At 43.2% G+C, this 12,929-nt stretch overlaps 1 protein-coding gene across 1 annotated transcript in view; it reads left to right on the top strand.

The window, feature by feature from the left end:
* The window catches only part of LRP1B (LDL receptor related protein 1B), a 557,319-nt gene that overhangs the window by 397,038 nt on the left and 147,352 nt on the right, over positions 1 to 12,929 (top strand). The window contains exons 48-49 of the mRNA XM_053471115.1: positions 2,412 to 2,525; positions 3,375 to 3,524. Coding sequence (XP_053327090.1) covers positions 2,412 to 2,525; positions 3,375 to 3,524 — 264 coding nt within the window. The remainder of the gene's footprint in view (positions 1 to 2,411; positions 2,526 to 3,374; positions 3,525 to 12,929) is intronic.

The raw sequence follows: 12,929 nt of genomic DNA, 5'->3' as shown, positions 1-12,929 counted from the left end.
GCCCAGACAAATGACTGTGTTCCAGAATGTAATTGTTTGGAAAATGAGGGTATGTACGAGATCTGTTGTAGTGAGTAGAAAAACAGAATTTTAACAGGTACCAGAAACAATACGCCGTCGAAAGACAAACATTTCCCGTGAACAAGGTGAGATATTAAAAATTAATGGTATTTGTATAAACCTGACCAGACCACATAATTCTAAACATTAAAAGGGTTCTCGAAAGGTCAAACAAAATGTCAAATTTCAGGAATCCTACTTTTAAAAAGGCCATGTGTTTGATTTAGTGATTAAATGCAGAACAATTTATTGTATATATATATATATATTTTTTTTTTTTATTTATTTATTTCATTTTTTTTTTACAATGTTTTTCTTGCTAGAAAAAAAAAGTACAATGATTTTTTGCCAAAACAAATATATAAAAAATACAAGATTACATTTTCTTAAAGTCAATTCTCAATGGCTTCAAATAGTGTTTATCCTCTCAGGATATCTCCTTATATCGACATGGATTAATCAGTTTATATCTTTATATCACTCAAACATGCAATTCTGTGTCACTTCAGTTATTAAACAATTATATGGCGAATATTATATTACTAATACCATATAAGAAAATGTAGCTATGCGCACTTCAGCTACCATGATAAACAGAGGAACTTACATCATACAGTATGGCGGAGTTAGTGGTCTACTGACCACTTAGGCTGGTAGACAAGGGGCTATTTGTAGAGGCAGGTGAAAACTATCTTCTAAAATGATGGAAAATCCCACTGTTCGTCCAATGAAAACATTTGCGTTTTCACCCAGAGTTTCCCATTGGCTGGTTACATCACATGTGTCACAATGTTTATGTCATGTAACAAGAGGTTTATGTCATACATCTGAAATGTCTGTAAGTAAAGTAAAATTGTTGAAAGCACATTGTCCATCAACGTGCATTACTTCCTCCATGGGTGTTGACGTACTTTTGGGAGTTTTCCTCAAGTGTAGGAAAGTCATGGGGTTTTCACAAATACTTCCATACAAAGAATGTACCATTTGCCATTTCAGGTCATTTAAACAATCAAATATAGTTCTAAAACGGACCTGAAACTGGGAACAAAATATTCCTTGGTTCTTGAACGGAAAGCAAGAACTTCAAAATACAGAGTAGATGGCGTTGGTAGACAATTACACGCTGTTCCATTGTTTTGTTCCTTTTCTATAGCACTAGTCAGGGTCCAAAGTTAATTGAGTGAGGATATGGACATCTGCTATGAAAAAAAAGCCTTAGGTTGCCAGCCAGATGCTTGTCCGCAAACAAAATACGCCAGGTTTCGTATTCATGTATTTTGGCTCTCCTTACTTTTGTAAACAAGACAAACAGCTTGAAATATAATTCATTACAGAAATAGTGAATAATGTACACTAGGAAAATTTCAATTGGCGCTTTGTTTTTTTGTACATTTTCCACAGAAGAAGGAAAATACTCGGAAAGAAGAAATGGATTCAATAATGGATATAGTAAACTTTAAGTTTTTGTCGGCTAATGTTAAATAAGTTGGATTATTTTTAATGATTTTGAAAGGACATTATATAAAATTGCTAAAAACATATATAGTTTTTTTTTTATTTTCCAAAATGTATTTGATTATACTTTGGTTTTTTTTAGGGCTATGTATTAAAAAAGGTATAATATCTGAAGGACGTCACAATTTTGCAGTGTTTGCTTCTAGGGTATTTGTCTTAAAATCAGGCGTTATAAAGAAAGCCTGGACATTCCATTTCAAACTTCCCAAACTACCCGGAGAGCTCCCCCTTTTAAGGGCGTGGCTTTGTGAGGGGGCGGGGCTAGCCATGTGTGGGGTGGGGCAGAAAGTCGTCAATGAGGAAGTGGTAGGGGAAGAAGTGGGTGGGGAGTGGTCATGGCCAAACACTGCTAACCTAGAGAAAGAAGAAAGTAGACTGAGACTCAGGGTCAAACACAGAAAGATGGGTTTCTGACTACAGAAATATGTCTGAATCTTAATATTATTCATACTTTGCCAAAACATTGTATATTATGCTAAACCAAAGTACGAAATCAAAGCTAAACATCCTTGTATAAAAGTATTTTGTATAGTTTTGTATATTGTTTGCTAAATATAATTTAGTTTAGTAGTGAACAACATTGCAAGATCTATCTAACCTACTTAGTTGTAGATATATTTGATATATTTTACAGGAATTCTTTAGTTAAAGCCAGATGCTTTTTTTCTATGTTGGCCCAAAAAAAAGTATTGTCTTCTAGTAAAGACTCCATTTTCTCTTGGGCTAATACAGCTGTGTTCACGTTTGCATAGTTTACAATATACAAGTATACAATTTTGCCATTTTGAAGGTATTAATAAAAAGTGCTATTTCTATGTCTGCACACATCTCCACAGTCTCAACGTGTGCAACCACCGACTTTCGCTGCACCGACGGGGCCTGTATCTCCAAGGCAGCACAGTGCAACCAAATGATTGATTGCTCCGACGCTTCGGATGAAAAGAACTGCAGTAAGACATTTACATGGAAATCTCTCCATACAAGTTGTCTTGACATATCTCCTTGTACAGCTGATGACTTCACGGAGATTTTCTCCTCAACAAGGTTTTTTTTTTTTTTAAAGAAAAAAAAAAACGGAAATAAAAAGAAAATGATTCCCCTAAAGAACCTCACTGATTCCTAGTTGCTTCCAAGTCCAAACTTTTAAGTAAAAAATATATCTATTTTAATATCTTAATATCTCAGATATTTTAATATCTTGGAACCTCACAGGTTAGGATAGCCAGAGCTCTCCCTCTTCAGGTGGGAGTGGCTTCATAAAGAGGAGGAGCTAGCTGTGTATGCTAAGTTATTATTGCGTAGGAGGGAAAGTGGGTGGGGATTGGGCATGACTAAATGCCAATCTAACTGACCAGTGAAAGAGAGAGGTGACCCAGGGAAGTTGCATTTGACCAAGAGATCCTGCGTCAAACCAAGACTGTTTCCAGGTATGCTAATTTAATTGTGCCATAATTCACAACCAAATAGTCAAGTTGCTGACTTTTGTTGACTGGTTCAGACAGCCTTTGTAAGGATAGTCGGGTAACAGGAACTAATTAATATGCTAGTTTTGCCATCTTCTGTCCTGTATTTCAGATACTTTGCATTAAAGAAACCCCTTACTTTCACTCCAAAAATCTCTAATTTTGTAAAACAAAAAACAAACGTTAGAGGCAATTTTAATAATAAAATTTAATCGAAAACAGTGACAGCTTCCTTACAATTGTTTTAAAATACAACACTATTCCATGTTTCTTACGAGACGCATTCCGTGTTCATTTGTGACATAACACGCCTTGTATGTTTTAATTACCCTGCAGACAACACTGACTGCTCTCATTACTTCAAACTTGGCGTAAAAGACTCAGGATTTATAAGATGCAATTCCACCTCCCTGTGCATTCTGCCAGAATGGGTATGTGACGGATCAAACGACTGCGGGGACTATAGTGATGAATTAAAATGCCCAGGTAATTTCTTGATGTTTTTGCATTAATGCGTCCAATTGGCTGTGTTTTTCTGTACAATTGTATAATAATTTTAAAAAAAACCTCTTGTGTTTGGGAAGATACCACAGTGGCGGACATTCTGTACGCACAAACTTTTCCAAAGCAAGCGCGAAATCCGCCTGAACCGATTTACCTTCTACCAGACTACTTGTTTTTCTGTCTTCAGACAATTAGTATGTATAAAAAAACCTTGGAACCCACCCCCCCACAAAAAATATATATTAAACAAATATTAGTCAAATAAAACAATGTTACTTTTAATGAGTTCCAAATGATGAAGGTTGTGATGCCGATATTTACAATTTTTCCTGCATTTTTAAAAAAAATCTATTATTTTTCTTTACGATTGGATAAACTATTTGTTTTTCAGGCATTATTACATGTTATCACTACTGAGATTATGCTTTGGCAAATTATATATAGGAAAAGGTTAAGCCTCGGAACTCAAACTCAATGAAATTAAATTATTCTATAGCAAGTAGGTCAATAAGAAGACATGGATATGGAAAATAAGTATTCCTAACTTATCGAGAGATCACTCATACTGTTGGCCCTCGTTTACAGGACTTTAAATTGACAACCAATAGGCAACCTAGCTGTGGCCTAGAATGGGTAGACGTTATAAATAACCCAGCCCTGGGTGTCAATTGTACCAGGTACACCACTGACTGAACCTATAATACCGAAAGATGCTCTGTAAATGTAATAGTGACAATAACAATAGTCCAATTGCCTTGTCCAACAGACTAACCCAATGCTTGCCCGTAGATACTAAAGGCTTGGCTACCTACTGTCAAATAAACAAGGGCAGTTCTGACTCTAGGGTAATGTCCCTGCTATCACCCCAGCATTATGTGCAAAAAGCAGCAGAAGCCAATTACGATACTGGGTTCCTCCAAAGGGAAAACCCAGAGAAATTCCTTACCCCCCCATGGGAGGGGAAAGGCCAGATCTTTTGCCTTCTCTTTGGAGAGAGAAAGGGGCCAAAAGGCTCCCTATCCTCCTACAGCAAAGATAGGCTGCACTGCCAAACCATGGCAATAATCATCTTAACCCCAGGTCCAAAAGGTACTAGGGGAAAAGAAGATGTGAGGAAGTCCATGAGTGGATCGTGCGCTCACGATATGCAGTGGGGTGCAAGACCGCACATCATGACTCCAGCATTTCTGCCAGGGCAAATCAGCACCTCAGGCTGCCAAGATCTACCTCGATGACAAGACACAAGACATCCATCAGTGGATTGTGCGCTCACGATATGCAGTGGGGTGCAAGACCACACATTGTGACTCCAGCATTTCTGCCAGGGCAAATCATCACCTGAGGCGACACAAGACACAAGAACTTGCATTGAGGCAAAACAGAAACTAACATCATTGAAGAAGCAATCACCACCAGCCTCCAAGAGCTTTTCAATAAGGTGGTGGTGAGCTACAACCAGCATGCATAACAGCGCCTCAAAGCACATGAACACAATCCTGCCATCAGAACCAATAATACTAGTCAGACAGGCAGGAGGAAGGGTGAAACTGGGATCAAGAGAGCTCCGGTTCTCTCACTGTTGCCAAAATCATGTGCCAAATCTTGTCAATAATCATCTTAATCCCAGGTCCAAAAGGTACTAGGGGAAAAGAAAATGGTAAGGAAGGGCACCATATGTAAAACAATATGCAGATCATAAGCAAATTAGTTATAACAGCACTCAAAGCACATGAACACAATCCTGCCATCAGAACCAATAATACTAGTCAGACAGGCAGGAGGAAGGGTGAAACTGGGATCTAGAGAGCTCCGGTTCTCTCACTGTTGCCAAAATCATGTGCCAAATCTCGGCAATAATCATCTTCATCCCAGGTCCAAAAGGTACTAGGGGAAAAGAAAATGGTAAGGAAGGCCACCATATGTAAAACAATATGCAGATCATATGCAAATTAGTTATAACAGCAGGATGAACACAATCCTGCCATCAGAACCAATAATACTAGTCAGACAGGCAGGAGGAAGGGTGAAACTGGGATCTAGAGAGCTCCGGTTCTCTCACTGTTGCCAAAATCATGTGCCAAATCTTGGCAATAATCATCTTAAACCCAGGTCCAAAAGGTACTAGGGGAGAAGAAAATGGTAAGGAAGGCCACCAGTGGGTCGTGCGCTCATGACATGCTGTGGGGTGCAAGACCGCACATCGTGAATCCAGCATTTCTGCCAGGGCAAATCAGCACCTTGGGCTCCATTGCTTTCCCAGCCCTAAGGCCAGAGGATCAGTGTGTGTGTGTCCTGTCCACCCACCCCTGGGGGGGAATCTAATGATCTTAACTAAAAGGCAGAGAAGTGCCAAGATTACCCCAATGCCAAGACAAAAGACAATACTGAACACTTGGCGAGTCTTATTACCACGATTTGGCACATGATTTTGGCACTATGTTTTGGTGGAGGAGTTTGTCTGGGTTTTCCCTTCGGGGGATCCCAGTTTCGTAACTGGCTTCTGCTGCTTCTTCCACAGAACGCCTCACCCAGGAGCACACACCTCGGGCTTCTTTTCTTTTTTTTTTTTTTATTTTTTTTTTGAGCCCGAGGCACATGCTCCTGGGTTCAGCATTCTGCGCAAAAAGCAGCAGAAGCCGGTTACGATACTGGGTTCCCCCAAAGGGAAAACCCAGAGAAATTCCTTACCCCCCCATGGGAGGGGAAAGGCCAGATCTTTTGCCTTCTCTTTGGAGAGAGAAAGGGGCCAAAAGGCTCCCTATCCTCCTACAGCAAAGATAGGCTGCACTGCCAAACCATGGCAATAATCATCTTAACCCCAGGTCCAAAAGGTACTAGGGGAAAAGAAGATGTGAGGCAGTCCATGAGTGGATCGTGCGCTCACGACATGCAGTGGGGTGCAAGACCGCACATCGTGACTCCAGCATTTTTGCCAGGGCAAATCAGCACCTCATGCTGCCAAGACCTACCTCAATGACAAGACACAAGACATCCATCAGTGGATTGTGCGCTCACGACATGCAGTGGGGTGCAAGACCACACATCGTGACTCCAGCATTTCTGCCAGGGCAAATCATCACCTGAGGCTGTCCAAGACACAAGACACAAGACACAAGACACAAGACACAAGACACAAGACACAAGACACAAGACACAAGACACAAGACACAAGAACTTGCATTGAGGCAAAACAGAAACTAACATCATTGAAGAAGCAATCACCACCAGCCTCCAAGAGCTTTTCAATAAGGTGGTGGTGAGCTACAACCAGCATGCATAACAGCGCCTCAAAGCACATGAACACAATCCTGCCATCAGAACCAATAATACTAGTCAGACAGGCAGGAGGAAGGGTGAAACTGGGATCAAGAGAGCTCCGGTTCTCTCACTGTTGCCAAAATCATGTGCCAAATCTTGTCAATAATCATCTTAATCCCAGGTCCAAAAGGTACTAGGGGAAAAGAAAATGGTAAGGAAGGGCACCATATGTAAAACAATATGCAGATCATAAGCAAATTAGTTATAACAGCACTCAAAGCACATGAACACAATCCTGCCATCAGAACCAATAATACTAGTCAGACAGGCAGGAGGAAGGGTGAAACTGGGATCTAGAGAGCTCCGGTTCTCTCACTGTTGCCAAAATCATGTGCCAAATCTCGGCAATAATCATCTTCATCCCAGGTCCAAAAGGTACTAGGGGAAAAGAAAATGGTAAGGAAGGCCACCATATGTAAAACAATATGCAGATCATATGCAAATTAGTTATAACAGCAGGATGAACACAATCCTGCCATCAGAACCAATAATACTAGTCAGACAGGCAGGAGGAAGGGTGAAACTGGGATCTAGAGAGCTCCGGTTCTCTCACTGTTGCCAAAATCATGTGCCAAATCTTGGCAATAATCATCTTCATCCCAGGTCCAAAAGGTACTAGGGGAAAAGAAAATGGTAAGGAAGGCCACCATATGTAAAACAATATGCAGATCATATGCAAATTAGTTATAACAGCAGGATGAACACAATCCTGCCATCAGAACCAATAATACTAGTCAGACAGGCAGGAGGAAGGGTGAAACTGGGATCTAGAGAGCTCCGGTTCTCTCACTGTTGCCAAAATCATGTGCCAAATCTTGGCAATAATCATCTTAAACCCAGGTCCAAAAGGTACTAGGGGAGAAGAAAATGGTAAGGAAGGCCACCAGTGGGTCGTGCGCTCATGACATGCTGTGGGGTGCAAGACCGCACATCGTGAATCCAGCATTTCTGCCAGGGCAAATCAGCACCTTGGGCTCCATTGCTTTCCCAGCCCTAAGGCCAGAGGATCAGTGTGTGTGTGTCCTGTCCACCCACCCCTGGGGGGGAATCTAATGATCTTAGCTAAAAGGCAGAGAAGTGCCAAGATTACCCCAATGCCAAGACAAAAGACAATACTGAACACTTGGCGAGTCTTATTACCACGATTTGGCACATGATTTTGGCACTATGTTTTGGTGGAGGAGTTTGTCTGGGTTTCCCCTTTGGGGGATCCCAGTTTCGTAACTGGCTTCTGCTGCTTCTTCCACAGAACGCCTCACCCAGGAGCACACACCTCGGGCTTCTTTTTTTTTTTTTTTTTTTTTATTTTTTTTTTGAGCCCGAGGCACATGCTCCTGGGTTCAGCATTCTGCGCAAAAAGCAGCAGAAGCCGGTCACGATACTGGGTTCCCCCAAAGGGAAAACCCAGAGAAATTCCTTACCCCCCCATGGGAGGGGAAAGGCCAGATCTTTTGCCTTCTCTTTGGAGAGAGAAAGGGGCCAAAAGGCTCCCTATCCTCCTACAGCAAAGATAGGCTGCACTGCCAAACCATGGCAATAATCATCTTAACCCCAGGTCCAAAAGGTACTAGGGGAAAAGAAGATGTGAGGCAGTCCATGAGTGGATCGTGCGCTCACGACATGCAGTGGGGTGCAAGACCGCACATCGTGACTCCAGCATTTCTGCCAGGGCAAATCAGCACCTCATGCTGCCAAGACCTACCTCAATGACAAGACACAAGACATCCATCAGTGGATTGTGCGCTCACGACATGCAGTGGGGTGCAAGACCACACATCGTGACTCCAGCATTTCTGCCAGGGCAAATCATCACCTGAGGCTGTCCAAGACACAAGACACAAGACACAAGACACAAGACACAAGACACAAGACACAAGACACAAGACACAAGACACAAGACACAAGACACAAGACACAAGACACAAGACACAAGACACAAGACCTTGCATTGAGGCAAAACAGAAACTAACATCATTGAAGAAGCAATCACCACCAGCCTCCAAGAGCTTTTCAATAAGGTGGTGGTGAGCTACAACCAGCATGCATAACAGCGCCTCAAAGCACATGAACACAATCCTGCCATCAGAACCAATAATACTAGTCAGACAGGCAGGAGGAAGGGTGAAACTGGGATCAAGAGAGCTCCGGTTCTCTCACTGTTGCCAAAATCATGTGCCAAATCTTGTCAATAATCATCTTAATCCCAGGTCCAAAAGGTACTAGGGGAAAAAAAAATGGTAAGGAAGGGCACCATATGTAAAACAATATGCAGATCATAAGCAAATTAATTATAACAGCACTCAAAGCACATGAACACAATCCTGCCATCAGAACCAATAATACTAGTCAGACAGGCAGGAGGAAGGGTGAAACTGGGATCTAGAGAGCTCCGGTTCTCTCACTGTTGCCAAAATCATGTGCCAAATCTCGGCAATAATCATCTTCATCCCAGGTCCAAAAGGTACTAGGGGAAAAGAAATTGGTAAGGAAGGCCACCATATGTAAAACAATATGCAGATCATATGCAAATTAGTTATAACAGCAGGATGAACACAATCCTGCCATCAGAACCAATAATACTAGTCAGACAGGCAGGAGGAAGGGTGAAACTGGGATCTAGAGAGCTCCGGTTCTCTCACTGTTGCCAAAATCATGTGCCAAATCTTGGCAATAATCATCTTCATCCCAGGTCCAAAAGGTACTAGGGGAAAAGAAAATGGTAAGGCAGGCCACCATATGTAAAACAATATGCAGATCATATGCAAATTAGTTATAACAGCAGGATGAACACAATCCTGCCATCAGAACCAATAATACTAGTCAGACAGGCAGGAGGAAGGGTGAAACTGGGATCTAGAGAGCTCCGGTTCTCTCACTGTTGCCAAAATCATGTGCCAAATCTTGGCAATAATCATCTTAAACCCAGGTCCAAAAGGTACTAGGGGAGAAGAAAATGGTAAGGAAGGCCACCAGTGGGTCGTGCGCTCATGACATGCTGTGGGGTGCAAGACCGCACATCGTGAATCCAGCATTTCCGCCAGGGCAAATCAGCACCTTGGGCTCCATTGCTTTCCCAGCCCTAAGGCCAGAGGATCAGTGTGTGTGTGTCCTGTCCACCCACCCCTGGGGGGGAATCTAATGATCTTAGCTAAAAGGCAGAGAAGTGCCAAGATTACCCCAATGCCAAGACAAAAGACAATACTGAACACTTGGCGAGTCTTATTACCACGATTTGGCACATGATTTTGGCACTATGTTTTGGTGGAGGAGTTTGTCTGGGTTTTCCCTTCGGGGGATCCCAGTTTCGTAACTGGCTTCTGCCGCTTCTTCCACAGAACGCCTCACCCAGGAGCACACACCTCGGGCTTCTTTTTTTTTTTTTTTTTTTTTTATTTTTTTTTTGAGCCCGAGGCACATGCTCCTGGGTTCAGCATTCTGCGCAAAAAGCAGCAGAAGCCGGTTACGATACTGGGTTCCCCCAAAGGGAAAACCCAGAGAAATTCCTTACCCCCCCATGGGAGGGGAAAGGCCAGATCTTTTGCCTTCTCTTTGGAGAGAGAAAGGGGCCAAAAGGCTCCCTATCCTCCTACAGCAAAGATAGGCTGCACTGCCAAACCATGGCAATAATCATCTTAACCCCAGGTCCAAAAGGTACTAGGGGAAAAGAAGATGTGAGGCAGTCCATGAGTGGATCGTGCGCTCACGACATGCAGTGGGGTGCAAGACCGCACATCGTGACTCCAGCATTTCTGCCAGGGCAAATCAGCACCTCATGCTGCCAAGACCTACCTCAATGACAAGACACAAGACATCCATCAGTGGATTGTGCGCTCACGACATGCAGTGGGGTGCAAGACCACACATCGTGACTCCAGCATTTCTGCCAGGGCAAATCATCACCTGAGGCTGTCCAAGACACAAGACACAAGACACAAGACACAAGACACAAGACACAAGACACAAGACACAAGACACAAGACACAAGACACAAGACACAAGAACTTGCATTGAGGCAAAACAGAAACTAACATCATTGAAGAAGCAATCACCACCAGCCTCCAAGAGCTTTTCAATAAGGTGGTGGTGAGCTACAACCAGCATGCATAACAGCGCCTCAAAGCACATGAACACAATCCTGCCATCAGAACCAATAATACTAGTCAGACAGGCAGGAGGAAGGGTGAAACTGGGATCAAGAGAGCTCCGGTTCTCTCACTGTTGCCAAAATCATGTGCCAAATCTTGTCAATAATCATCTTAATCCCAGGTCCAAAAGGTACTAGGGGAAAAGAAAATGGTAAGGAAGGGCACCATATGTAAAACAATATGCAGATCATAAGCAAATTAGTTATAACAGCACTCAAAGCACATGAACACAATCCTGCCATCAGAACCAATAATACTAGTCAGACAGGCAGGAGGAAGGGTGAAACTGGGATCTAGAGAGCTCCGGTTCTCTCACTGTTGCCAAAATCATGTGCCAAATCTCGGCAATAATCATCTTCATCCCAGGTCCAAAAGGTACTAGGGGAAAAGAAAATGGTAAGGAAGGCCACCATATGTAAAACAATATGCAGATCATATGCAAATTAGTTATAACAGCAGGATGAACACAATCCTGCCATCAGAACCAATAATACTAGTCAGACAGGCAGGAGGAAGGGTGAAACTGGGATCTAGAGAGCTCCGGTTCTCTCACTGTTGCCAAAATCATGTGCCAAATCTCGGCAATAATCATCTTCATCCCAGGTCCAAAAGGTACTAGGGGAAAAGAAAATGGTAAGGCAGGCCACCATATGTAAAACAATATGCAGATCATATGCAAATTAGTTATAACAGCAGGATGAACACAATCCTGCCATCAGAACCAATAATACTAGTCAGACAGGCAGGAGGAAGGGTGAAACTGGGATCTAGAGAGCTCCGGTTCTCTCACTGTTGCCAAAATCATGTGCCAAATCTTGGCAATAATCATCTTAAACCCAGGTCCAAAAGGTACTAGGGGAGAAGAAAATGGTAAGGAAGGCCACCAGTGGGTCGTGCGCTCATGACATGCTGTGGGGTGCAAGACCGCACATCGTGAATCCAGCATTTCTGCCAGGGCAAATCAGCACCTTGGGCTCCATTGCTTTCCCAGCCCTAAGGCCAGAGGATCAGTGTGTGTGTGTCCTGTCCACCCACCCCTGGGGGGGAATCTAATGATCTTAGCTAAAAGGCAGAGAAGTGCCAAGATTACCCCAATGCCAAGACAAAAGACAATACTGAACACTTGGCGAGTCTTATTACCACGATTTGGCACATGATTTTGGCACTATGTTTTGGTGGAGGAGTTTGTCTGGGTTTTCCCTTCGGGGGATCCCAGTTTCGTAACTGGCTTCTGCTGCTTCTTCCACAGAACGCCTCACCCAGGAGCACACACCTCGGGCTTCTTTTTTTTTTTTTTTTTATTTTTTTTTTGAGCCCGAGGCACATGCTCCTGGGTTCAGCATTCTGCGCAAAAAGCAGCAGAAGCCGGTTACGATACTGGGTTCCCCCAAAGGGAAAACCCAGAGAAATGCCTTACCCCCCCATGGGAGGGGAAAGGCCAGATCTTTTGCCTTCTCTTTGGAGAGAGAAAGGGGCCAAAAGGCTCCCTATCCTCCTACAGCAAAGATAGGCTGCACTGCCAAACCATGGCAATAATCATCTTAACCCCAGGTCCAAAAGGTACTAGGGGAAAAGAAGATGTGAGGCAGTCCATGAGTGGATCGTGCGCTCACGACATGCAGTGGGGTGCAAGACCGCACATCGTGACTCCAGCATTTCTGCCAGGGCAAATCAGCACCTCATGCTGCCAAGACCTACCTCAATGACAAGACACAAGACATCCATCAGTGGATTGTGCGCTCACGACATGCAGTGGGGTGCAAGACCACACATCGTGACTCCAGCATTTCTGCCAGGGCAAATCATCACCTGAGGCTGTCCAAGACACAAGACACAAGACACAAGACACAAGACACAAGACACAAGACACAAGACACAAGACACAAGACACAAGACACAAGACACAAGACACAAGACCTTGCAT

Source organism: Spea bombifrons, chromosome 7 (genome assembly GCF_027358695.1).
Source record: "Spea bombifrons isolate aSpeBom1 chromosome 7, aSpeBom1.2.pri, whole genome shotgun sequence".
Lineage (NCBI taxonomy): Eukaryota > Metazoa > Chordata > Amphibia > Anura > Pelobatidae > Spea > Spea bombifrons.
This window is presented reverse-complemented; position numbering and strand designations above follow the sequence as displayed.